The sequence below is a fragment of the Ovis aries genome, chromosome 7 (genome assembly GCF_016772045.2).
Source record: "Ovis aries strain OAR_USU_Benz2616 breed Rambouillet chromosome 7, ARS-UI_Ramb_v3.0, whole genome shotgun sequence".
Taxonomy (NCBI): Eukaryota; Metazoa; Chordata; class Mammalia; order Artiodactyla; family Bovidae; genus Ovis; species Ovis aries.
The window spans coordinates 87138498-87165769 of NC_056060.1; the positions used below are offsets into that span (position 1 = coordinate 87138498).

Below are 27272 nucleotides of genomic sequence, written 5' to 3' on the forward strand. Positions count from 1 at the left end.
CACAGCTATTTGTAAGGGCTCCCCAGACAGCCATTTTGCCTTTTTACATTTAGAATGACTAAAATGCAAAAGACATTATGCCGAGCATTGGGAGAATGTGGAGGAACTCTCATACACTGTTGGTGAGAATGTAACATGGTACAACCACTTTAAAAAACAGTTTAATTTCTTAGAAAATTAAGCATTCCCTGCCATACATTTTGACCACTACATTCCTAAGTATTTGCCTGTAAGAAATGAAAGCCTGTCTGCACAAAGACTTGAGCATGAATATTTAGAACAGCTTTATTTGTTCTTTAAAACTGGAAACCACCCAAATGTATATCAGCTGATGAATAAGTAAAGAAATTGTGATATTAACATATTTATGCAATGGAATACTACTCAGTAAGAAAAAAAGAATAAACTGTTGACACATGTAAGAACACGATGGATCTCAGAAAAATTGTGTTGAGGGAAAAAGACTAGGTAAAAAAAAACATGTGATTCCACTTATATAAAACTCTGCAAAATTCTAGGCTATACTGATAGAAAGCAGATGAGTGGTTTTCTGGAGATGGGAGGTATGTGGAGGGATGGGACTGGAATTATCAAGGGAAATCAAAGCTTTTGGGGGTGATGGATATGTTTAACTAGCTTGATTATGGTGATGGATTCATAAGTGTATGCATATGTCAAAATTATCAGGTCATACATTTTAAATATGTGTAGTTTATTGTGTCAAAATATCTCAGTGAGGCTGTGAAACAAACAATGAGAGTAATGAATTATGATTCACTGAAAAAATTTAGAAATCCATGAGTCCATACTGATATAAATAAACAAATGAATAAATTGAAATATCAGTGAAGAACTGGCTATTTATATAATTTGAAATGACTTCCCCATACAGTACTTAATTATAAAAAGAAAACAAATAAGTGAGAAGGTTAGGTGGATAACCATCAAAATTTATGTTGCCTGTAGGGAGACAAATCAAAATTGTTCACTATATGATAGGTTGTAATAAGAACAGAACCCATTTATAAATTGGGCTCAATTCACTAACACTTTTTTCAAAAAAAGAATTTTTGCATCTGTGTTCACTATGGATATTGGTATATAGCTTCTTTCTCCCCCTTATATTTTCTGTCTTGTTTTGATATTGGCATTACATTGGTTTCATAGAATGGACTAGGAGGTATTCTATCTTCAGTTTTCTGGAAGAACAATATTTCTTCCTTAAGTGGTGTCCTTCAGCTCTGACACCATCTTGAGTCAGAGTTTCTTTGTCTGTTACATACATAGTCATTCCAGCTTTATTTTAATTGATATTGGCATGGTATATCCTTTTCCATCCTTTTCATTTAACCTGTTTGTGTTTTAATATTAAGAGGACAGTTTCTTATAGATAACATATACTTGACTCTTTCTTTTTTATCCAGTTTGACAATCTCTGACTTTTAATTTGGGTGTTTAGACCACCTCATGCGAAGAGTTGACTCATTGGAAAAGACTCTGATGCTGGGAGGGATTGGGGGCAGGAGGAGAAGGGGACGACAGAGGATGAGATGGCTGGATGGCATCACTGATGCGATGGTTGTGAGTCTGAGTGAACTCCGGGGGTTGGTGATGGACAGGGAGGCCTGGCGTGCTGCGATTCATGGGGTCACAAAGAGTCGGACACGACTGAGCGACTGGACTGAACTGAACTGAGACCACTTATATTTGATGAGATTATTGACATGGTTAGATTTACATCTTTCACCTTGTTACTTGTTTTTTACTTGTCCTGTTTATGCTTTATTTGTTTTCTCTCATGCCTTCTTTGGATTGAATTTTTTTCATGGTTGCATTTTTGTCTCCTTTGTTGGCTTATGAACTAGAGTTCTTTTTATTATTTTAGTGATTGCATCAGTTTATGGCATACATCTTTAACTTGTCATAGTCTACATACAAGTGACCTTGTACTACTTCACAGAGTAATGTAAAGAATCTTATAATAATATACTTTAATTTCTTTCTTTCTACCCTTTATGCTATTGTAATACATTTTGCTTTCACATATGCTATAAAGTTCATATTATACTATCTATGTACTAAGAAAGAAGTCTTGAACCTTCATCTATGAAGTTTCTATTTCTGGTCTCTTTGTTCCTTTATGTATCAGTAGATTCATACTTATTTCTGGTATCATTTTCTTTCTGCCTGAAGGATATCTTTTAACATTTCTTGTTGTGTAGGGAGATGAATTCTATCAGCTTTTATACGTCTTAAAGAGCTTTTAGTTTACCTTTGATTTTAAGAGATGTTTTTGCTGGGTATAGAATTCCAGGTTTTCTTTCAGTGCTTTCAGAGATGTTCCTCCACTAACTTCTGCTTATATTGTTCCCAGCGAGAGATCTGCTGCCATTCTTATCTTTGTTCCTTTCTCTATAAAGTGTCTTTTTTCCTCTGGATACTTTCAGGATTTTCTCTTAATCACTGATTTTGAACAAGTTCATTATGCAGTTTTCTTTCTTTCTTATGCTTGGGGCTTATTGAGACTCTTGGATCTATTGGTTTATAATTTTTTAAAAATCAAATTTGAAAAATTTCAGGTATTATTTCTTTAAGTATTTTTTCTCCCATTCTCTCCCTGACCTCTCTTTTGGGGATTCCAACATTCCAATGTTTATAAGATTGCATGAAGTTGTCCCATAGATCACTGCTGCTCTTTTCATTAAATTTTTTAATTTTTGTTTCATTTTGAATAGTTTCTATTACTAGGACTTGAGCTAGTAAAGTAATGCTCAAAATTCTCCAAGCTAGGCTTCAGCAATACGTGAACCATGAACTTCCTGATGTTCAAGCTGGTTTTAGAAAAGGCAGAGGAACCAGAGATCGAATTGCCAACATCCTCTGGATCATGGAAAAAGCGATAGAGTTCCAGAAAAACATCTATTTCTGCTTTATTGACTATGCCAAAGCCTTTGACTGTGTGGATCACAATAAACTGTGGAAAATTCTGAAAGAGATGGGAATACCAGACCACCTAACCTGCCTCTTGAGAAATCTGAATGCAGGAAGCAACAGTTAGAACTGGACATGGAACAACAGACTGGTTCTAAATAGGAAAAGGAATACGTCAAGGCTGTACATTGTCACCCTGGTTATTTAATTTATATGCAGAGTACATCATGAGAAACGTGGGACTGGAAGAAACACAAGCTGGAATCAAGATTGCTGGGAGAAATATCAATAACCTCAGATATGCAGATGACACCACCCTTATGGCAGAAAGTGAAGAGGAACTAAAAAGCCTCTTGATGAAAGTGAAAGAGGAGAGTGAAAAAGTTGGCTTAAAGCTCAACATTCAGAAAACGAGATCATGGCATCCGGTCCCATCACTCCATGGGAAATAGATGGGAAACAGTAGAAACAGTGTCAGACTTTATTTTTTGGGGCTCCAAAATCACTGCAGGTGGCAATTGCAGCCATAAAATTAAAAGATGCTTACTCCTTGGAAGAAAAGTTATGATCAACCTAGATAGTATATTCAAAAGCAGAGACATTACTTTGCCCACTAAGGTCCGTCTAGTCAAGGATATGGTTTTCCCAGTAGTCATGTATGGATGTGAGAGTTGGACTGTGAAGAAGGCTGAGTGCCGAAGAATTGATGCGTTTGAACTTTGGTGTTGAAGAAGACTCTTGAGAGTCCCTTGGACTGCAAGGAGATCCAACCAGTCCATTCTGAAGGAGATCAACCCTGGGATTTCTTTGGAAGGAATGATGCTTAAGCTGAAACTCCAGTACTTTGGCCACCTCATGTGAAGAGTTGACTCATTGGAAAAGACTCTGATGCTGGGAGGGATTGGGGGCAGGAGGAGAAGGGGACGACAGAGGATGAGATGGCTGGATCGCATCACTGACTCAATGGATGCAACTCTGAGTGAACTCCGGGAGTTGGTGATGGACAGGGAGGCCTGGCGTGTTGCAATTCATGGGGTCGCAAAGAGTCGGACACGACTGAGTGACTCAACTGAACTGAACTGAGGTTCACTAACGTTTCTTCTACAATGTCTCATCATCCATTTATCCTACCCAGCGTATTTTTTTGAGGGGGAGTGTTGCAAGGCATGTGGGATAGAACCTGCATCCCCCTGCAGTGGAAGTGCAGAGACTTAACCACTGAACCACCAGGGAAGCATCATCCAGAGTATTTTTCATATAAAAAATTACAGTCTCTAGAAGTTTCATTTGGATCTCATTCTTTTTTTTAATATTATCCCTGCCTCTGCTTAACATTTTGTTTTTGTTTTTTTTTTTAAAATAAATTTTTTTTTAATTTTTATTTTTACTTTATTTTACTTTACAATACTGTATTGGTTTTGCCATACATTGACATGACATTTTGAACAGTTATAATACAGTTATAACAGTCGTCCTCTTTTACTAATACAGGTTTCAGTTTTGAGTTGGTTTTGATTGATTGATTTTTTTCTTTCTTATAATGTGTTGCATTTTTCTGTTTCTTTAAATACCTGGTAAATATTTTATTAGGTGCTAGACATTGCAATTTTGTCTTTTTGGGTACTAGATATATTTGTATTTTTATAAATGTTCTAAAGCTTTGTTCTGGGACACAGTTAAGTTACTTGGAGCCAGTGTGATTGTTTTCAAGTCTTTTAGTATTTATTGCTTGGGAATGGAATGGTGTTTAGTTTGGGATATTCCCTTCTGGGTATTATAGCAAATGCCTCAAGAATTGTGAGATTTTCTAGTCCAGCTAGTGGAAATAGACCTATATGGACACACAGGGTACTGTTAACCCTAGTCTTTTGTGGTTATTATCTTTCTGGCTCATGTAGTTTTCTTGTGTGTATATGCTGACTGTTACTCAACCACATACATGAGGCAGATCGTAGGCAGCTCTTCAGAGTTCCTTTTTCGTATGGCTCTCTGCTCTCCAGTACTCTGCCCTGTGAACTCTAGCTGCTGTGGTCTTCCTGGACTCTCAGCTCTGTGTCTTCAGCTCAGAGCCGTCTGGGTGCTGCCTGGCTCCCCTTTCCCTGCGCTGTGGCCTGGAAACCCTCAATGCTGTGAATTCGGGCAACCATAGGTTCACTGTGTGTGCCTCGCATCTCTCAGGAATCACTCCCCTTCCTTTCCTGATGTCCAGTTTTTATTACTTCAGACGAGGAAGGTAATTTTGGCCCCTGTTTGGAAAGAGATGTTAAGGATGACATCAAGATTGTGGCTTCAGCAACTTCAAGTTTAGAGTTGCAGTTTAACCAGGATCTACCTGACAGATAGTCAGTCAGAGGAGGGACAGAGGATGCTGCTAAGGGGTAGGATTAAATCTGTGGTCAAGCTTCTTCAAAACTTTTAAAAACTGCAACTAGTCCCCCCCCCCCCCCCGCCCCCACAAGACATGATGAGTTTTACTTTGTTCATTAAAAGCTTAAAACAAAGGGTGACATCCAGAAAAGAGACTTTGGAGACCATCCTGGCTTGATTTCTTGGGGATGAAGGGGGCGTTGCAATTCCATTTTCATGATGAAAAACACAAATGTGGATCATAGCACCCTGCAAAATTGCAGAAACAGTGCTGGATTCTTCACCGAGCTGGTCCAGTCTGTGTGGTAGAGAATTTGGGGCTGGACTTCTATTTCTAGAAGATGTTGAAGAAGAGAATTTTTTTTAAAAAAATTCTCCTCTATTATTGATATAATAAATATTAGTTTTAGGAAATTTGAGAAATACAGAGAGACCTATAAAGAAAAGTACTCTTGTAACCTCACTGCCCAGAGATAACACTGTTTGCTTGTCAGCGCATTTCCTTTGGGTGTTGAGTCTTTGATTGGAAGAATCTGTCAAGAGGCTTGTGTGCTTTGGGGCCTGTCTGTGACCTTCTCTTGTACCGTCTCTTCCTATGATGTGTGGGGTTGTATGTGTGTCTGTCTCTTTCATCTGTGTCTCACACTCAAATCCCGAAACCCCATTGCAGATACTGCCCAATCGCCCAGTTCTGATGGGGGAGCCCTGCTGATTCAGGCTGGCTTTGGTACTTTTCTTCCCTACTCTTCGGGATTTAGGCATGAGTAAAGGATTGCCCTCCTTGGGCCTTTGCTCCATCCCTCCCAATCAATAATTAATCAGTACTGAGTTGATTTTATTAGCTATTCACTGTCCACTCCCCCCTCCCCCCAAATCCCAACCCAAGCTGGCTAGTGACAATGCTTTTAATTAATATGAGGCAGATTAAAGCTCATTACAACAAGGTTATTGGTAATGAGATCATCGTAAGGCAAGTTATTGAGCTGGGAGTGAAAACGAAGTTGGAGGAGGGGCAGAGAGATGGTGCCAGCTGTTCCCTGCCCTGTTTTGGCAGGAATGGAACCGGGAGTGTGGGAACTCTGCAATGAGGACACGCTGCAGTGACACACACCCAACCAGCTCATGAAACCAGGGGCTGGGTAAGAGCAGGCCTCGGGGCCAGTGAGCAAATGGGTGCGCAGTGATTAGGGCAGTAATGTGTGTTGAGAAGCCAGTGCTGGTGTATTCAATTAAGAATGTGCAGATTATGACCTGCTGAGTGGGGGGCACAAGCCACCCACACGGGGTCCACAGACAGCTCTCTTGGCATCCAAGCTCCCACTGGAGAAGTGAAACTTACTGGGGTGTTTTGATTGAAGGTGCGGTTTAAACACATCCACCCGGAGGAAATAGAGTCACAAGGTTTATTAGTACAGATCCCAGAAGCAGAGATGCTCAGTGAGCAGGAGAAGGGCAGTCCTCCGTCCCAAGTCACCAGCAAGCAGGAGATGAATGCTCAAAGAGGGACTTTGCACTAAGCCAGCAGTTTCTTGAAATTCTGAGTGAGCCCTGCCTTCTGATCCTAAGGGACAATGGAACTGTAGGAGCTGAGGTGGAAAGGGACCCTGGAGATCAGAATGCCTGCTCTGTTATTCAGCATTTCTGTCTTTTGACCTTCAAAGAGCATTTACATTTTTTTGGTGAGTGGAATATCCCTCATCCCCCTATTACTGTGTGTGTGTGTTTATTTAAGATGCTGGTTGAAATATGGGTGCCATTTGCAGTGGATGCTGATTCAGTTGCATGGATGATGGTTTTGTGTGTGTATGACCCATGGTTGTCATCAGTCTACACTTACAGCTCATCATGGCTTGCCCTGGGGTACACAGAGTCTACAAGGGACACACGCGGTCTCTGTTCCCAATGGCTGGTGTGCCAGGTAACCAGAGAGTCGGAGGTAGACGAGCCTTCCTGGGCTTGTGTGACCAGAGAGGGCTCCCTGCACTGCCCAGACAGTCTGAAGGTGACCTTTACTTTGTGCCAGGAGACACCCTACCTGGGACTGGCTCAGGACACAGGAGGGAGGCAACAGAGCCCTGGCTCTGCTCCCTGGTAGAACGCCTTGTTGGTGTGAGGCTAATGCTTTCTGAGTTCTTCCAGTAGCCGAGAGAAATGCAGATGTGAGTCTAGTCTATAAAAATGGTGGAGCAGGTCTTAAACACACACACACACACACACACACACGTGTTGTGTTGTTCTCTTGACCTGAAATGCTCTCCTTTTTAATCCTAATCTATTCACATTCAATTGCAGGGGTTGTATCAGCCAGGGACCAGTCCCACCTGTAATTTATTTTATTAAAAAATATTTATTTATTTAAAAATTTTATTTAATTATTGGCTGCACCACACAGCATGTGGGATCTAGACCCCTGACCAGGGACTGAACCTGTGTCCTGTGCATTGGAAGGCAGAATCCCAATCACTGGACCACCCAGGGAAGTCCCAATAATTATGTATTTGGCTGCGCTGGGTCTTAACTGCAGCACGTGAGATCTTTCAGTTGTGGTATATGGGATCTGGTTCCCTGACGAGGGATTGAACCCAGGCCCCTTGCATGGGAATCTTGGAGTCTCAGCCACTGGGCCACCAGAGACGTCCCCATATTTGTAATTTAAATGTAAAAACGTATTAATTAGGAAAAGGTAGTTAACTCCTAAAGCAGTAGTAGAAGAATCTAAGGGGACAGAGGTAGTAAATGCATAAAGCACCTGCTCCCTCTAGGATCAGGGTGGTGAACAAGAACAGACCTGAAGTCTTGACTGGGGCCCTCCAAGGCCGGGATCCCAGGCTGCCCTGGAGACAAGGAGGCATGGGCCATGTCACAGCCTGCCCTGTGGCAGAGAGATTTGTAGAGGACAACCTAGAACTAGTGTGTGGGAGCTGCCTGCTGGGTGGTCAGAGCACTTGCTGGAGTGTATGGGCCTGAGTTGGTCCACAGAAGGGGCCCACTAGGTAGTGAGGGTGGGCTGGTCCATGAGGGCCACCGGAGGGGTCCCCCTCAAGCCCCTGTCCCACTGGCTGATGAGCTGGAAGCTGCCCAGTGGGGTTGGTAGGGCGCCTCCTTGTGCTGCTGCAGTCTTGCAGTGTCCACTCCTGCCCCCACACCCCACTGTTGACCAAGCCTAATAGTGACCCATCAGACACAGGAGAAATGGCACAGGGTCACTGCAGTATCACAGCATGTGGCAAGGAAGGGTGGGTTGGCAGGGCCTAGGGACAGCCTCCGAGTGCCTGGGGTCTGGGGCATCCCTTTGCTATAGACGGAGCGGGTAGGTGGGCTCCCTGGCTGCTGGGACCAGGGTATTTGGGGCTGCAGTATTCTGTTTTTAATTCTTAAGGGAACAGTTTTCTGTACGGTTCACTTGGCAACTAATCATGTAGAATCTTTGAACGTTTCTTCCGTCTTTGTTGCTTATCGTTATTTAACTCTTCACCTGGTTTCTTGCCTCCAACACTCTCTTAATTATGTCAGCATCCTTCGTAGCACTTGAGAGCATCAGTTCAGTTCAGTCGCTCAGTTGTGCCCGACTCTCTGCAACCCCATGAATCGCAGCACGCCAGGCCTCCCTGTCCATCACCATCTCCCAGAGTTCACTCAAACTCACGTCCATCGAGTCGGTGATGCCATCCAGCCATCTCATCCTCTGTTGTCCCCTTCTCTTCCTGCCCCCAATCCCTCCCAGCATCAGAGTCTTTTCCAATGAGTCAGCTCTTCGCATGAGGTGGCCAAAGTACTGGAGTTTCAGCTTTAGCATCATTCCTTCCAAAGAAATCCCTGGGCTGATCTCCTTTAGAATGGACTGGTTGGATCTCCTTGCAGTCCAAGGGACTCTCAAGAGTCTTCTCCAACATCACAGTTCAAAAGCATCAATTCTTCGGCACTCAGCGTTCTTCACAGTCCAACTCTCGCATAAGTCCATCATAAATATTCACTCTCCTGGTTGACTTATGGGAGGAAGAGGGTACCAGGTTCCCACAGAGCCGTGGGCCTCCCTTGTCTTCTGTTTGTGCCCGTGGCTCCATCCTGCTCAGGAACTATAGCTCCAGGAAGGCAGGACCCTCAAAATTCCAAGATCCTCAGCAGAGTTGGGGTGGTGACTGCGGATGTGCAGCCTGGGGGCGTGTGGGGGCCACATCCCACTCCAGAGGGATAGGTGGGCATCAGGCAGTGAGTTAAGGCTGGCCTGTCTTGTACCGCCTGGCCTGCCGCCCACTCAATGTGCCTAATGCCCCGCTGTGAAGTTTTCTTCCAGTTAACAGGAGATCCCTGCTAAAGTCTGCTGAGTTAAAGAGCCCTAGGATTGAAGTGCTTTCTAGACCTTCCTTTGACATTTATTAGCTTTTTCTTTATAATCAAAACATCTGAGTTTCTTATCCTTAAAGATACCTGTACTTGCCTCCCTAAATTGCTGGAAGGATTAAAAAAATGACTTCAGCATCTTTGAAAACTGTAGACCTCTAAACAAACAGACAGTATCATTAGTATGGCTGAGGGTGGGTGGCAAATGTGTGAACTTAGCGTATCCTTGAATGAATCATAAGTGGATCAGAACTGGTTGAAAACCTTACACATGCTTGTTTCCGTGGGAGTGGGACTCAGACCAGGTAAGTTTTGAAGGAAAGGCGAACAGAAGTGTCTGGCCACGTTGGGCCATGTCTGGAGGCTGGCTGCAGTTGGAGGTTGAAATGTATCAGAAGACTGAAGATGAATGATGGTGTGTGTGTGTGTGTGTGTGTGTACCAGGAGACTGAAGGTGAATGGTGTGTGTGTGTGTACCAGGAGACTGAAGGTGAATGATGGGGTGTGTGTGTGTACCAGGAGACTGAAGGTGAATGATGGGATGTGTGTGTGTGTGTACCAGGAGACTGAAGGTGAATGATGGGGTGTGTGTGTGTACCAGGAGACTGAAGGTGAATGATGGAGTGTCTGTCTGTGTGTGTACCAGGAGACTGAAGGTGAATGATGGGGTGTGTGTGTGTACCAGGAGACTGAAGGTGAATGATGGGGTGTGTGTGTGTACCAGGAGACTGAAGGTGAATGATGGAGTGTCTGTGTGTGTGTGTACCAGGAGACTGAAGGTGAATGATGGGATGTGTGTGTGTGTGTACCAGGAGACTGAAGGTGAATGATGGGGTGTGTGTGTGTACCAGGAGACTGAAGGTGAATGATGGGGTGTGTGTGTGTACCAGGAGACTGAAGGTGAATGATGGGGTGTGTGTGTGTACCAGGAGACTGAAGGTGAATGATGGTGTGTGTGTGTGTACCAGGAGACTGAAGGTGAATGATGGTGTGTGTGTGTGTGTACCAGGAGACTGAAGGTGAATGATGGGGGGTGTGTGTGTACCAGGAGACTGAAGGTGAATGATGGGGGGTGTGTGTGTACCAGGAGACTGAAGGTGAATGATGGGGTGTGTGTGTACCAGGAGACTGAAGGTGAATGATGGGGTGTGTGTGTGTACCAGGAGACTGAAGGTGAATGGTGTGTGTGTGTGTACCAGGAGACTGAAGGTGAATGATGGGGTGTGTGTGTGTACCAGGAGACTGAAGGTGAATGATGGGGTGTGTGTGTGTACCAGGAGACTGAAGGTGAATGATGGTATGTGTGTGTGTACCAGGAGACTGAAGGTGAATGATGGGGTGTGTGTGTGTACCAGGAGACTGAAGGTGAATGATGGGGGGTGTGTGTGTACCAGGAGACTGAAGGTGAATGATGGGGTGTGTGTGTACCAGGAGACTGAAGGTGAATGATGGGGGGTGTGTGTGTACCAGGAGACTGAAGGTGAATGATGGTGTGTGTGTGTGTGTACCAGGAGACTGAAGGTGATTGATGGTGTGTATACACGTGCACGTACATGTGTACGGGGGGGTGAAGCAGGGTGTCCAAGCAGAGCGAGCAGGAAAAGAGAAGAGCGCCCAGTGGGCAATGAGCACTCACACCTTTCTGGCCTCCTCTGTCTCCCTGCAGGTGCACCTCCGCTCTGCCAGGCGCCTCTGTGAGCTCTGCTGTGCCAACCGGGGCACGTTCATCAAGGTGGGCCAGCACCTGGGGGCTCTGGACTACCTGCTGCCGGAGGAGTACACCAGCACGCTGAAGGTGCTACACAGCCAGGCCCCGCAGAGCAGCATGAAGGAAGTCCGCCAGGTCATCCGCGAGGACCTGGGCAAAGAGGTACCTGCCTCTACTTGGAGGGGTGGGTCCCTTCCTGTACAATGTGTTTCCAGAAAGACCCTGCAGAGTTCTTGGCTTGGCCCCAGGCCCTGGGGATCCAACAGAGGTGGGGAGCATGGAAACTTTCAGTGTGAAATCAGGGAGGTTAGAAGGAACGTGAGTGGCCCTCAGTAAAAACTATTACTTGGACCATATGAAATAGTTTTGATATGTTTAGACTGTTTTTGACCTGTAGCCTAGTACAATTCATATACCCCAATCCAATAGTTGCTGTCAGTTGCTGAGAGTTTACTATGTGCTCCAAGCTCTGCTGTTTCCCACATGTTATTTCATTTAGTCCTTATGACAAACCTACAAGACACGTACTATCAATAAGCCTGTTTGGTGGATGAGGGATGGAGGCTTAGAGTGATCAGGTAAAGCGTCCAAGGGGACTGTTAGTACATGGTTCCGGTGCCCTGCTCTATCAGTGAGCTGTCCTAATCATTCAATGCAGTGACTTCTGGGACATCGCTGGGCCTCTGCTTGATTGCCTCCAGTGACAGGAAGCTTATTCTTTTACGGGCTGCCTGATGTGGTCTGTTCTATTATCAGTCATTTCTAATGTAATAAGCGCTTCCTCCTAAGGGCTGATGCCTGCTTCCTCAAACGTTCCTGATCTTCATTCTGACCCTGGAGCCACAGACAAAGGGGCTGAGGGCCATTCTGTATGTGGCCCTGGTCATGCTCCTTTGGACTCACGCCAGTGACCTGCGGGATGTGTGGAACCCAGACTGGGCCCAGTGGTGTGGATCCTTGTTGGCCTGATCCACTCATCGTGATTCTGGGGTGGGGGTGGTTGGAATAGCCATCTGCAAGGATCTACAGAGCAGGCCCAGGCTTACAGACTATGTGCTAGAATTTCATGGTACCTACGAGAACTCTGTTCAGTAAAGCTTTTCTCTCTTCGCCTATTACTACATTTGAAATTCTCCTTTTTTAAAGACATTATTTGTATTTCTTTTTTCCCTTTTTTAATTAAAAAAAAATTTTTTTTTTGGTCTATGAAGCAGAGCATATGGGATCTTAGTTCCCTAACCAGGGATCAAACCCATACCCTCTGCATTAGAAGTATGGAGTGTTAGCCCCTGGTCCACCAGGTAAGTCCCAGCAATTCTCCTCTTAGAGAGAGAATCCTTTGGATCTTCTAGGATTTTTCTGAGCAAAATAATCTTAAATGTCAAGCCTAGATCAGCTGACGCCTTTCCTGAAATTATTTTATTACCTCTGATACTTCCCAGTTTCCCCAAGTAAAATCTTTAGCTGGGCTTTCGAGGTCCACCCCGTCCACTTTCAGCTTGCCGTGGTCTCCATCTGCCTGGACTCTCTTTACCCCACCCTCTCCCGGTCAGTCATTCCTTGTGTTCCTAGGCCACTGGCTCATCTGTCTGTCTATCTACCAAATGCTAGGCACTGTGCCAGATGCTGGGGGTCCTGGCCAAATCCCAGCTCTCCCATGAAGTCTTCTCTGACCCTCTGCACACCTTTGCTCCCTCCGCATGTGCTTCTCATGGGCTGGTTAGTTGTGTCTAGGTGGTTTCACCACAAGTTGTGAAGTCTGGGGATGAACACCACGGTGGTCCTTTTATTCCTGGCTGCAGTTCCAGAATAGTACATGGTGTATCGGGGGCGCGGGTGTTTGTTTAATCAACCAATGACTGATTGGTGACAGTTTCCTTCGGCCACTGCGAGCCAGGCAGAGAGTTGGGGCAGAGGTTCATAAAGCTCAGTTCCGTTCCTGCTGATCTGCGTGCAGCTGGCCCTGACTGTCGGTCCCTTAATGTAGAGCTGGCATCACATGCCTGGCATCCCTCCAGAGATGCCCCACTCCTCACTGATGGCCTGGCCTGGCCCCGTTATCTGACTCTCTGGGAGAGGGGTGGGCACTGGATCACACAGGAGGGCTCCTTTCTCCTGGGTCCTGGTGCCCACAAGTTTTTTTGTTTGTGCCCTCCAAGAGCCTGTCTCCCCAGTCCTGTGTAAGTTCTGTAATCAAATCCCACTGGCCTCCGAAGTCAAATTCCCTGGGGGTTCTCAGTCCCTTTGGCCAGATCCCCAGGTTGGGAAATCTGCTGTAGGTCCTAGAACTTTCTCAGCAGCGCAAGAATTTATTTGGTATAATGGTTCTGAGCATAGACACCTCTGTGGTCTTACTTCCTATGGAGGAACATCTCCTCCAAGGGGATGGGGCGGGGGTGGAAGACTGAGTGAAGAGCAGACCTGATTTAGGGCTGAGTCAGGAGCAGGCCACAGGCTGGGCAGAGCGGGATGAGGACGGCGGGGCCGCAGGCCGAGGGGACGGCAGCAGTGTGGCTCAGCCCTCGCGTGCCTGTGCTTCTTGCCAAGACGGTTGGCCTCCTGCTTCCTACAGCATTGAGGCACCCCCAGATGAACACTAAATAAGTCACTGTAATAGCAGTGTGAAGTGCACCATTGCTGGGCACCGTGGCAGCTCAGCGGGGGCGGAGGCAGGGAGAGAAGGCAGCAGCTTAACCCTTGGAGCTGGAGGGGGAGGCGAGAGCAGGGCAGCGGCTTTCCTCCAGGCCAGGGTGGGGCGAGATGGGAAGCTCAGGGCATCAGCAGTCACGGTGTGCCCTCCCGCCCAGCCGGCTGCAGGGTGTCTGGGGTTGGGAGATGCTGCCTGCTTCTTCACGGCCCCTTGTCTTAGCAACCCCCCAGCCAAGCCATCCTGAGCATGGTGGCCTGTGTCTCCTGCCCCAGAGCTGGTCTTGAGCCAGCTGAGAGGGAGACTAATGTCAAGGCCATGGTTTGGAGAGGGCGCCCCTCCTGGCTGGGAAGCTCAGAAGCTTTGAGGTTCTTACCCCGGCACAGACACACAGTCAAAGTCTTGCCTCACCCCTTCCTCCCCCTCCCTCCTGGGAGGATGGCATTTGTTCCCGGTGACACACTTTTTCAGCGTGTGGGAAGCAGGGTAGGTGGGTGTGGGGGAGTCAGGGCGGGGAAAGTCACTCACTCTGCCCTTCCCTCCTCCCTCAGCCCCTCCCGTGATGTTTCTTGGGGAGCAGCCCTCCCCGCCACCTCCCCCTCCGCCCACCCAGGAAGATGCTTGAGCTGGTACCACGCCTGCCGCGGGACCCTCCATTTCATCCCTGGTTCCAGGAGCGGTTAAAGGAAGCCGAGTCTGCCGTGCATCACTGTCTTCTTTCTAGGTGCGAGTCCTCGGGTGGACCCTGAGGTCACTTGGAGCTCAAAGGCTGCACGCGTGTTCAGTTGCTCGGTTGCTCTTTGCGGCCCCTCCAGGCTCCTCTGTCCGTGGTTTTTCCAGGCAAGACTACTTAAGTGGGTTGCCATTTCCTTTTCCGGGGGGGTCTTCCCGACCCAGGGATGGAACCCGCGTCTCCTGCATTGGCAGGTGGATTCTTTACCACTGAGCCACCAGGGAAGCCCCAAAGATCGGTCACGTGGCTGCCCCTAAATCTCACACCCAGGAGAGGAGGGGGGTGGCCAGAGAGGAGCTGGAGGCTGCTGTGCCCCAGCCTGCCCCGACTGGCTCCGTGTCTGCCTCGTGAGCAGAGCCCTTAGCGCTCTCAGACTGATCCCTGTCCCTGGGGGATAGGGATGGCCCTGAGAGGAGGTCCCCAGCGTGGGGCGTGAGGTGAGGATGCAGCTCTTCTGGACTCCGTGATGTACGTTTGGTGTTAGATCAGTTCACATCCCTGGACAGCAGGCAGTGCCGTCAGTGTCGAGGTGAGGGCAGGTGAAGTGATCCTATTCCCGGCGTAGGGACTGGCCTCTTTCTGGAGGTGGGGTGCTGCTAGTGGGGGGACCACGTACCTAAGGGAGTGGCATGTGAGGGGTGGGACGAGGCCTCAGATCTTCGGATCTGGCCAGTGCTTTGTCTCCTCTGTAGCAGAACTTCTGTTTGGCAGAAACCCTTTAGGAATCACTTTTTTGTGTCCTGTGCCTCAGGAGTTTCTATCATTACCAAAAAGAAGCTTACTTTTTTCCTTTTATTTTGAATGTTAGGCTTATGTCTTGCACGATAGGTTGAGCAGTCAGCAGTCAGAGCTCTAGGAGGTGGAGTCATTGCTGCTGTCTGCAAAGTGACTTGGATCTGGAGTGGGTTTGGGGTTCGTCTCGGCCTTGGTCTCCTGACCGCCCATGGGGCGGCGGGCCCAGGCGCAGTGCTGATCCTGACCAGCAGATGGCGCCTGAGCTTGAGCGTCAGGGAGGGCTGTTGAAGTCCTTCGGTCCTTCCTTACGGAGGGGAGCCCTGACGGCTGGATGAGACTCTGGTTCTTTCTACTCCTGGGCGTGGTCCCTGCTGTGGAGCGAGCCTGGGCTGACAGCTCTGCACCCTGAAGGGGGCAGACGCAAGCTTAAGTTACGAGACTGTTGACCACTCTGGGTCTCAGGAGCTCTTGGCGCTATGCGGGAGGACCTGGCCGGGTTCTCCGTGCTGACCACCATGGCATCCTGCAGCTTCTTCATTTGGAGTAGGAGTTCTCGAAGGCCCCTGTAGGCTCTAACAGCGTTCAGTTCTGTGGTTCAACACCTTTTCCTTCACTATCCTATATATATATATTTATATTTTTTTAAATTTTTATTTTTATTTTTTATTTTTTCATTCTGTCTGTTGTCTAAGCAGCTGGTACTTAGGGGGAAAGGTACAGAGCTGGAAGTTGTAGCTACAGTCAAAGTGGGTAAAACCTTCCTCCTGGCCTGTGTAGTCTAGGGTCATCAGGAGGTACACCCATTGTAGTAATACCTGGTCCTGTGGGGAGAGGGGAGAGATGGCGGGGGAGAGAGAGATTACATTTGCGTGGGTGGAAGCTTTTTGAAGCCCGTGGTGTCTCATCTAGGTTCTCAAAGATGGGTGGGGTTGGGGGAGGTGAAGGTTGGAGGAGCCGGTCACCAGTTAATGAAATGGGCCAAAGATGCAGGCAGTGGAAAGCATGAAACACAGGGAGGGAGTGCATGGTGAATAGTCTTGTTGACTGGTAGAGGCAGTTCAGGCTGGTGACCAGAGCAGCCGAGGTGTAAAGCTGGGGCTGAGGTTACGTTCCGAAAGGTCTTTGGATGTTCTTTTCATAAGGTGAGCCTGAAATAGGAGGGCTTGGAGAGGGACTCAACAAAGAGGGATGGAGTGGAGCTGAATTGCCTTAGTAACATGGGAGATGAGGTCATCTTTCACGGGTTGGGGAGGTGAGGCTGGAGGTTTGACGTGGGTGGAGAGCTTGGGGACAGGAGTTACAGTGGGACTCAGGAAGAGGTAAGGGAATTCTCAGCTGCACTGGTACAGTTATCTTTGGTTGCACACACACACACACACACACACACACACACACACACACACACCCCTCCCCAGTCCCGGAACACACATGGACAAGTCCAGTCTCCTTATAATACATTTCAGTGAGTGATCCAGTTTCACACACACACACACACACACACACACACACCCCTCCCCAGTCCCGGAACACACATGGACAAGTCCAGTCTCCTTATAATACATTTCAGTGAGTGATCCAGTTTCACACACACACACACACACACACACACCCCTCCCCAGTCCCGGAACACACATGGACAAGTCCAGTCTCCTTATAATACATTTCAGTGAGTGATCCAGTTTCTTCTGTTGTCCTGGAACATAGCTGTATCAGATGATGTTCTTTCCAACTCTGGAACTCAATGAAAAAACGGAAGTAAATGAGATCAGGGGCCGGAGCTCAGAAACACCTTCTGAGGGGCCATGTTTCTGCTGGTGCTGAAGGCTTGGGGTTTGGCTTCTGTCCTCCGAAACACATTTTATCAGTCTTTTCTCCCCTGAGCTTCTGTGGGGTGGGGTTTCTAGACTTGACCCGGTTTTGTAACCCCCTCGTGGCACCCAGGGACAAGTGCTCAAGTGTTTCTGAGAGACCATCTGACCCGAGTGGCTGTGAGAATGCAGACGAGAACCACTGCAGTTCAGTTGGGAAAACGCACCTACAGATATAGGTGGAGGGTGGCGTTTCCGGTGTCAGCAAAAGTTCAGAAAGGAGAGAAGGAAGCCCTGCTCCCAAGAACATCGTTCATTTATCGGGCTTGGTGGGGGTGGCAGAGAGAAGGCCCTGCGGACAGGAGGAGCAGCGGAGGCAAAAGCAGACGGGGAGGTGAGGGCAGAGCGCTCTTGGCCCGTGTGCGAGGCTCCTGGTGAGCGGAGCCCCGGGTGGGCACAGCGCAGAGACTGGGGCAGGGGCTCGGGCGGGCTCGGCGCTGGGGGAGGGGACTTGCAGAGGAGTGGCCAGCTCTGGGGAGACTCTTACCATTTCTGCACGTCTGCACACACGACCTCTGCTGGCGTGCGGAGAACTTTGTGAGAACGAGGACAAGGCACCCCAGCTGGGTCTTGCTTTCACGTGGCCATCAGACTCTTATATTGAGCCTTCGAGGTGGGCAGGAGCCAGAAACTGCCTGTTGGCTTTATTGACCTCGTGACCAGGGCTTCCCTGGTGGCTCAGACGATAAAGCGTCTGCCTACAATGTGGGAGACCTGGGTTCAATCCCTGGGTTGGGAAGATCTCCTGGAGAAGGCAATGGCAACGCACTCCAGCATTCTTGCCTGGAAAATCCCATGGACAGGGGAGCCTGGTAGGCTGCAGTCCATGGGGTCGCAAAGAGTCGGACACGAGTGAGCAACCTCACGACCTTGGACGAGCAACTTATCTTCTCTGTCCCTCAGGTTCCTCTTTAGTACAATGGAGTTAATAATGGTACCTTGCCTCCTCGGCTTGCTGCAGGGATGAAATGAATCAGTGAACGTGGAGCATGGAGCCCACGCCTGGCACAGAGCAGGCGGCCAGCAAACATTAGCCACCGTTCCTGTGCTGTGCTGGATGCTTTCAGTGTGTGAGGAACCAAGGTCCTGAGGGACTTGAAACGGTGGAGTTGGGTCTTTAACCATGTTTTCTGATACAAGATTATGGTTCTCTGTCCCTGATGCTATTTTGCTAGAAGAATCGGCCTTTCCCTCCCTTTCCCCTCCCATTGGTACCCAGTGTTCCATCTACTGGCCAGCCACAGCCCTCACCGGTAGAAGCCTCCCGCAGGCTGCCTTGGAGCCTGTCCCCCAGGCTTCTTGAGAGCCTCCCTCCACCCTGGGAGGCTGCCAGCGGCTCACTGGGCACTTTCCTGAGGCTACTCAGCAGCGCCTGCGGTGTGGTCTTGGACTGACTCCACAGATGAGATAGAGCCATGGGTGCTGGGGGTCAGGGAGCTGGTGGCTGTGTTGTGTCTAGTGATAGCTGACGGTGAACGATGTTGGATTTGTGATCTCCGAAGAAGAAGATTTAGCTTCGGGACCAGGGACCAGGCTTGATCACTCCAGAGCTTTTGTGTAGCAGAGTTTTATTAAAGTGAAAAAGGGACAGAGAAAGCTTCTGACACAGACATCGGAAGGGGGGCGTGCCCCTCTCACTAGTGTGAGCAAGGGAGCTGTATCCTTTTTTAATTGGTTATTACAATAAATCAAAAGAATTTTACCAGACCCACTCCCTTACTTATATTTTAGGATGACAGGGTTAGAACTGAACAGTCGGAAGATCCTACCAGACCCACTCCCATAATATACATTCTAAGATATCAGGCTGAGCGCCGAAGAATTGATGCTTTTGAACTGTGGTGTTGGAAAAGACTCTTGAGAGTCCCTTGGACTGCAAGGTGATCCAACCAGTCCATCCTAAAGGAGATCAGTCCTGAGTGTTCATTGGAAGGACTGATGTTGAAGCTGAAACTCCAATACTTTGGCCACCTGATGTGCAGAGCTGATTCATTTGAAAAGATCCTGATGCTGGGAAAGATTGAGGGCAGGAGGAGAAGGGGACGACAGAGGATGAGATGGCTGGATGGCATCACCGACTCAATGGACATGGGTTTGAGTAAACTCCGGGAGTTAGTGATGGACAGGGAGGTCTGGTGTGCTGCAGTCCATGTGGTCGCAAAGAGTCAGACACAACTGAGAGACTGAACTGAGCTGACTGAAGAGATCAGGATTAGTCAGAAGGTTTTCAGGAAGGAGAAACTGTCCTCAAGCAGGATACATTGTTGTTGTATAATCCCTAGTACAGAGTTTAAACTGAGTTGTGTAATCATCAGTTCTAGGCTTAAAGAGGAGAAACTGTTTTATGTGACTCAGACTAAGGAATGTATAGGAAAAAAAAAAAAGTTTGTCCTTTCCTCCTCCTTGAGAGCCCCAGACCCCTCTCGCCTCCTCAGGGACCCCGGACTTCTCATCAACCTGCCTAGGAGTTGACTCTCTCACTAGGACCCCTTGTGCCCGCCTCACCTGAAGGATGGCAGCTGGACTCAACTTCCTTTGTCCTGGAGGAGTTGGGTATGGGATGAGTGATGAACATGCCCCTGGTTGAACTGGGGCTGGAGAAGAGCGTAGGGGACAGGCTGCAGGGGAATTGCGCCTGCCCTGGGGCCTGTGAAAGCTTTCCTCCTCGGTGACAGCCGCCTCCATAGTCCCGTGTTCCCTGCTGCCTTCTTTCCAAGGCCTACCCAACTCCTCCCTGTGTGTCTCGACTTCCCTCATACTTTGATAGAGTTCTCCTCTGTGTCAGCCCCTGGGGGTCCCCGCCCTCGGGGTTGGGGGGCTCCTGCCTGGTTCTCATACACCCCAGCGCGGGGCCGGGCCAGGGTGGGCTCGCCCTTTATACCACCCCCAGGGCTGCCCTGCTGGCCTGGAGCTGGGGACCACGTCGAGGGCTTCAGCTGTCTGTAAACCTGCTCCTCTTGGTCTTCTGCACAGCCTTGGAGTTTGTTTTGGCCTCTGGTTCCTTGTCTCCCCAGACAGCGCCCCGCCTCCCCCAGGCTACCTCCGGAATGTTCTGGGAGGGGAGCAGAAGGCGCTGGACTGCCGGCAGGACCCGGTGTGCCAGGGGGAGACGACCCTCCCTGCCGCCTTGGGCTCCTCCAGCCTTCCCAGCAGCTCTCAATAAAAACACATTTATATTAAAAAACATAATGAAAAATAGAAAAACATTTTTCCCCCGAATAATGCCGAACATCCAAAGGAGATTTTTATCAATTATGGGAGAGAGAGTTGGGCCATAAAATGGTAATTTAACGAGCGGGAGATGGATGGCGGGCAGTGTCCCTGTCAGCGGACGGACGCCCTTAGTCCCGGGGACCGAGGCACCGCCTGCTCTCCCGCCGGTGCTGGGCCGGCCCCGGGCCCACGCCCCTTCCCTGGGCGGGGGCTCCCGACCGCCTCGGTGGACCCCTCCTGCCTGTGCACCGAGGCCCCGGCAGGCAGCGGGGCGCCTCCTCGCACCCACGTCCTCCGCAGCCTCACACAGGCGCCCTGACTGCTCAGGTGTCTCCCGTCGGCCGACCTCTGCTCCTCAGGCCCGCCCTCTCGGCCCTCCGTGGTCCTCAGGCCTTCTCCTCCTCTAAGCTCCCACTCTAACCACCACCGCCGCGACAACAGCAACACCACACACACACAGAGACACGTAGACACACACACATAGACACAGATGGACACACACAGAGAGACATGTAGACAGACACACGCACAGACACAGATGAACACACACAGATGGATACACACAGAGACACAGATGGACACACAGACACGCAGACACACACATAGACACACGCACAGATGGACACACAGAGAAACATGCAGACACACACACATAGACACAGATGGACACACACAGACACACATCCAGATGGACACACACAGAGACACAGATGGACACACACGTAGACACACATACAGATGGACACACAGAGAAACATGCAGACACACACATAGACACAGATGGACACACACAGACACACACACATTGACACACGCACAGATGGACACACAGACACACACACAGATGGACACACAGACAGACACACACATACAGACACAGACACATACACACTGTGGATGCCTGTGACACCCACAGATGGACACAGACAGACATGCACACACACTGTGAGTGCCTGTCAGGCATTGCTTTAAACTTTCACATGGATCAACTCACTTCTCACTAGAACCCTCTGAGATGGGTACTGGTTTCACTCACTTCACAGCTGGGAAACTGAGGCACAGCATCTGCTGAAGTGGTCCCACGGGCCTCCCCAGGTACCCCCCAGTCAGGATTAATGGCTCTTTGTGTTTCCCCCCTCTGTTGCTGCTCTTAGGCAGTTGTCTGTTGTGTTAAGATTGGTTGCCTCCCCATTTTGAATCCCTAGTGGGGCCTAGTGTGGGCTCTGCACATAGTAGGTGTTGTAATGTGGTTGGGTTGACTTCTGAGCTTCCAGATGCCCCTGTCCCCTTGAACAGGCTGGCCTTCTCTTTCAGCCTGGTGGTCTGGTTGTCTCAGAGGGCAGTTTATGTTCCCGGGATGGCAGGTCCCTTCCCCCTCATCTTGGGGTTTCCTCAGGACGCTGTCCATGCCCAGCACACAGAAGGTGCTTAACAATGGGTTATAACATGCACCGAGACACTCCATTGGAGGCAGGGCATCATGGCTCAGGGTTACGGGGCCTGGGGTTCTCAGGGAGACCAGCTCAGCCCGCCTCGGTCTTGGTCCCACTGTCCCCTGGGATGTTCCTGTACAAGCCTGTAGAGTGCTGTATGAGGGTGTGTCTGAGGCTATTTAAATGATGGGCTGATGGGAGGCCAGGGTTTGGCTTCTAGAAGGAGCAAAATGATCATTTCAGAGGCAGCATGGCATAAAGGTTAATAAAACAGGCTCTGGATTCAGCAGACCTTGCCCAGACCCTGAATCTATCATATTCTTACTGTATCGTTAGTTCTTTCTTTTTTTTAAAAAAATCTATTTATTTCATTCATTTATTTGGCTGCACCTAGTCTTAGTTGCGGCATGCGGAATCTAGTTCCCTGACCAGGGATGGAACCTGGGTCCCCTGCATTGGGAGCTCAGAGTCTTAGCCCTAGGCCCACCAGGGAAGTCCCTCATTGGTATTTTTTTTTTTTCCCTGAGCTTTAGTTTCCTCATCTGTAAACAGGAACGATAATAGAACCTTTGCATTAATAGGGCTGTGATGAGGATTGAAAGCTAGACCATCTAACGTGCAGCACCCAGCTTATCGTGAGTCCCAGAAGCTGTTAGCTGTGGTTGTCGTGTGTGGGGAGGAGCACCCAGCCTCTCACCTGGGTGCTCGGATCTTCCTGGGGTTTGACAAATGCTGTATCTTCTCATTGAGCCCTCACTGACCAGAGGCAGCTGCTTTAGACAGCGGTTATCCCAGAGTGTCACTAACTCATGGGTTATATGGGTTTTGAAATCATCTTGTCCAAGCCTGTTTTTTTGTTTTTTTTTTTTTTTTGCAGGCGAGGAAACTGAGGCTCAGGGAGGGGAAGTAGCTTGCCCAGAGTGGCACAGCTGCTTGGTGGTAAAGGCAGGAGTGGAACCCAGGTCTCCCGACCCCTGACCCAGGGCTCATCCTCCTGGACTCTCTGTTCGGGGCTGGAAGCTTTGTGCCCGGAAGGAGGGGGCTGGCATGGGAAACAAGGCCATTCTTGTTCTCAGCGAAACCCAGAGGGCCTCAGGTAGCTTCCACCCGGCTTGGGACCGTGGAGTACCCTGTGGACTTCGAGGAGGCTGGATGTCCCTAAGTTCACCCCCCAAGGGGATAAGATTCTGTTCTTTGTATACTTCCGTCAGCCCCATCTGTGGTTTGAGGCGATTCTACCCATTTGCTCACCAGTTCGCTCTCAGCCCACAGGCCAGGCTTGGGGTGGTCCCCGTCCCTGGCATCTGGCATGTAGGGATGCCTACATCCTCTGCTGAGCTGCCGTGCCCAAGCTGTTCTGTGAAGAGAGAGCCTCAGCTCATGGTGGCCCCACTCACGGCCTGATACTTTGCTTGCTCAGAAAATACAGGTTTGTTGAGTGACTGTTAAGCTCTTACCTCTGTGTCAGCACTATGGAGGATACAGAAAGTGTCAAAGCCACGTCCCTCCTTCCCACACCCCCAAAACCAGGCAGACAGAACACTCCACAGGGGGCGTAATTAGAGAAGAATGAAGCGCTCAGCTGTGGGGCTGATGCAGGAGAAATGCAGGGCTCAGTTGGTAAAGAATCTGCCTGCAATGCAGGACACCCCAGTTCGATTCCTGGGTCAGGAAGATCTGCTGGAGAAGGGATAGGCTACCCACTCCAGAATTCTTAGGCTTCCCTAGTGGCTCAGCTGGTAAAGAATCCCCCTGCAATGTGCAAGACCTGGGTTCGATTCCTGGGAAGATCACTGGAGAAGGGATAGGCTACCCACTCCAGTATTCTTGGGCCTCTCTTGTGGCTCAGCTGGTAAAGAATCCTCCTGCATTGCAGGAGGACCTGGGTTCGATCCCTGGGTTGGGAAGATCCCCTGGAGAAGGGAAAGGCTACCCACTCCAGTATTCTGGGCTGGAGAATTCCATGGACTGTACAGGGTAACAAAGAGTCAGACGTGACTGAGCGGCTTTCACTTTTCGCTTTGTGGGGCAAGTTCAGAAGGGGGTTCTTGGATGCGGGGGGCCGTGAACTGACCCTCAGAGGATGAGGAAGATTTAAGGAGGGAGATATCAGAGCACGAGAAGCTGGGCGGTGTGGTGGCCAGGGCTGACCGCAGCTTGTTTCCCACTGAGAGCAGGCCAGGAGGGCTGGCATGACAGGGAGCTTGGCTGAGGGTCTGTTAGTTTGCAACAGCTGTTGTAATGAAGTACCACAGGTCAGGTGGCTTATGCAACAGAAATCTGTTGTCATATAGTTCTGGTGGCTGGAAGTCCAAAATCCCAGCGTCAGCAGGATGGCTCACCTGTGGGCGTCAGGGAGGCCCTGTTGTGTGCCTCTCTCCTCGCTTCTGGAGGTCTGCAGGTAGTCTGTGGGTTTCCTTGCCTTATAGAAGCATCACCCTAATTTCTGCCTCACCCTCACCTGGCCTTCTCCGTGTGTGTGTGTGTGTGTGTGTGTGTGTGTATCTCTGTGTCTGAATTTCCAGTTTTCATAAATGCAGTCCTGTTGGATCAGGGGGCCAGCCTGTGCCACCATGATCTCATCTCAACTAATTACATCTGCAAGGACCCTGTTTGCAAGCCAGTACGTGTCCTAAGTGCTGGAGGCTAACACATGGATATTTGGACACAAATCAATTCATTATGGGTGGTGTGTTGGCTGTGAGGATCAGAATCCAAGCTTGAACTAGCAGAGGCAGAAAGGCAGATGCTTGGCTCATGGAACCACATCTTAGCAAGAGTTGGAGTGGAACTGTGCCTTCTGGGCCCGGACTCTCCTCTCTGTCTCTCAACTTCTTCCTGAGTGACCTTCATGACCCTCATGAGTGAAGGTCAGCTTCACTCATGGTTCCCTCCATGACCACTGGCCACCAGCCTCTCTTGGCCTCACCTCTTCCCAGCTGTGGCCCCAGGAGAGACTCTCTGCCCCCTTCTAGTTTCACTTTACAAAATAAAGTGTTCCTCATCATCCCCCTCCCCAGCTCAGGTCTATCTGGAACCTCAGACTGAGATGGAATTTTGCAGATGTAAGCAGGCAACCTGAGATGAGTTTATACTGGCTTAAGGTGGGCTGCAGTGACTGGTTTGTCCTTCTAAGAAGGCCATGAGACAGTGGGAGCAGAGATCTGAGTGATGTAATGATGATGAACTGAGAGCCTCAGAAGATTGTGGGATGCCAATAGAAACCAAGAAGATGCAAGAAAGCATTCTCCCTTAGAACCTGCAGAGGGAATGCAGGCCTGCCATCACCTTGATTCCAGGCTTCTAGTCCCCAGAACCGTGAAACAATACATTCGTATTGTTCTAAGACCCCCAGTCAGTAGTGATTTGGTGTGGTAGTCCTAGGAAGCAAACACAGCATCCGTTCCGTACAGACCAGTCACTGTGGTCAGAAGTGGTGGGTCTGTGAGATGTCACTCCCCCCGCCCCCACTCAAACCCCAATACAGTTGGGGTTGGGTGGAAGGGGCAAGGCACACAAAGGCATCAAGAAGAGGGGAAGACCAACAGAACCAGAGATGTTCATGTCAGCAGATGATAATGGTAGTTTCTGTGTATTTGGTGGTTGCTATGCAAATATCTGTGAAAAGAAGAGAGGCGAAAAACAAATGAGAAAAGGAAAGATATAAGCATCTGAATGCAGAGTTCCAAAGAACAACAAGAAGAGATAAGAAATCCTTCTTCAGCGATCAATGCAAAGAAATAGAGGAAAACAACAGAATGGGAAAGACTAGAGATCTCTTCAAGAAACTTAGAGATACCAAGGGAACATTTCATGCAAAGATGGGCTTGATAAAGGACAGAAATGGTATGGACCTAACAGAAGCAGAAGATATTAAGAAGAGGTGGCAAGAATACACGGAAGAACTGTACAAAAAGATCTTCACGACCCAGATAATCATGATGGTGTGATCACTCATCTAGAGCCAGACATCCTGGAATGTGAAGTCATGTGGGCCTTAGAAAGCATCACTACGAACAAAGCCAGTGGAGGTGATGGAATTCCAGTTGAGCTGTTTCAAATCCTGAAAGATGATGCTGTGAAAGTGCTGCATTCAATATGCCAGCAAATTTGGAAGACTCAGCAGTGGCCACAGGACTGGAAAAGGTCAGTTTTCATTCCAATCCCAAAGAAAGGCAATGCCAAAGAATGCTCAAACTACTGCACCATTGCACTCATCTCACACGCTAGTAAAGGAATGCTCAAAATTCTCCAAGCCAGGGTTCAGCAATATGCGAACCATGAACTTCCAGATGTTCAAGCTGGTTTTCGAAAAGGCAGAGAAACCAGAGATCAAATTGCCAACATCCACTGGATCATGGAAAAGCAAGAGAGTTCCAGAAAAACATCTCTTTCTGCTTTATTGACTATGCCAAAGCCTTTGACTGTGTGGATCACAATAAACCGTGGAAAATTCTGAGAGAGATGGGAATACAGACCACCTGACCTGCCTCTTGAGAAATCTGTACGCAGGTCAGGAAGCAACAGTTAGAACTGGATATGGAACAACAGACTGGTTCCAAATAGGAAAAGAAGTACGTCAAGGCTGTATATTGTCACCCTGCTTATTTAACTTCTATGTAGAGTACATCATGAGAAACACTGGACTGTAAGAAACACAAGCTGGAATCAAGATTGCCGGGAGAAATATCAATAACCTCAGATATGCAGATGATATCACCCTTATGGCAGAAAGTGAAGAGGAACTAAAAAGCCTCTTGATGAAAGTGAAAGTGGAGAGTGAAAAAATTGGCTTAAAGCTCAACATTCAGAAAATTGAGATCATGGCCTCTGGTCCCATCACTTCATGGGAAATAGATGGGAAACAGTGGAAACAGTGTCAGACTTTATTTTTTGGGGCTCCAAAATCACTGCAGATGGTGACTGCAGCCATGAAATTAAAAGACACTTACTCCTTGGAAGGAAAGTTATGACCAACCTAGACAGCATATTCAAAAGCAAAGACATTACTTTGCCGATTAAGGTCTGTCTAGTCAAGGCTTTGGTTTTTCCAGTGATCATGTATGGATGTGAGAGTTGGACTGTGAAGAAGGCTGAGCGCCGAAGAATTGATGCTTTTGAACTGTGATGTTGGAGAAGACTCTTGAGAGTCCCTTGGACTGCAAGGAGATCCAACCAGTCCATTCTGAAGGAGATCAACCCTGGGATTTCTTTGGAAGGAATGATGCTAAAGCTGAAACTCCAGTACTTTGGCCACCTCATGCGAAGAGTTGACTCATTGGAAAAGACTCTGATG

General features: G+C 48.7%; 1 protein-coding gene across 2 annotated transcripts in view; it reads left to right on the plus strand.

Annotated features, from left to right (window-relative positions):
- Positions 1-27272, plus strand: part of ADCK1 (aarF domain containing kinase 1) — a 137445-nt gene that overhangs the window by 50391 nt on the left and 59782 nt on the right. For both annotated transcript variants that reach the window (XM_004010823.5, XM_027972086.2), the window contains one exon: positions 11306-11509. In XM_004010823.5, coding sequence (XP_004010872.1) covers positions 11306-11509 — 204 coding nt within the window. The remainder of the gene's footprint in view (positions 1-11305; positions 11510-27272) is intronic.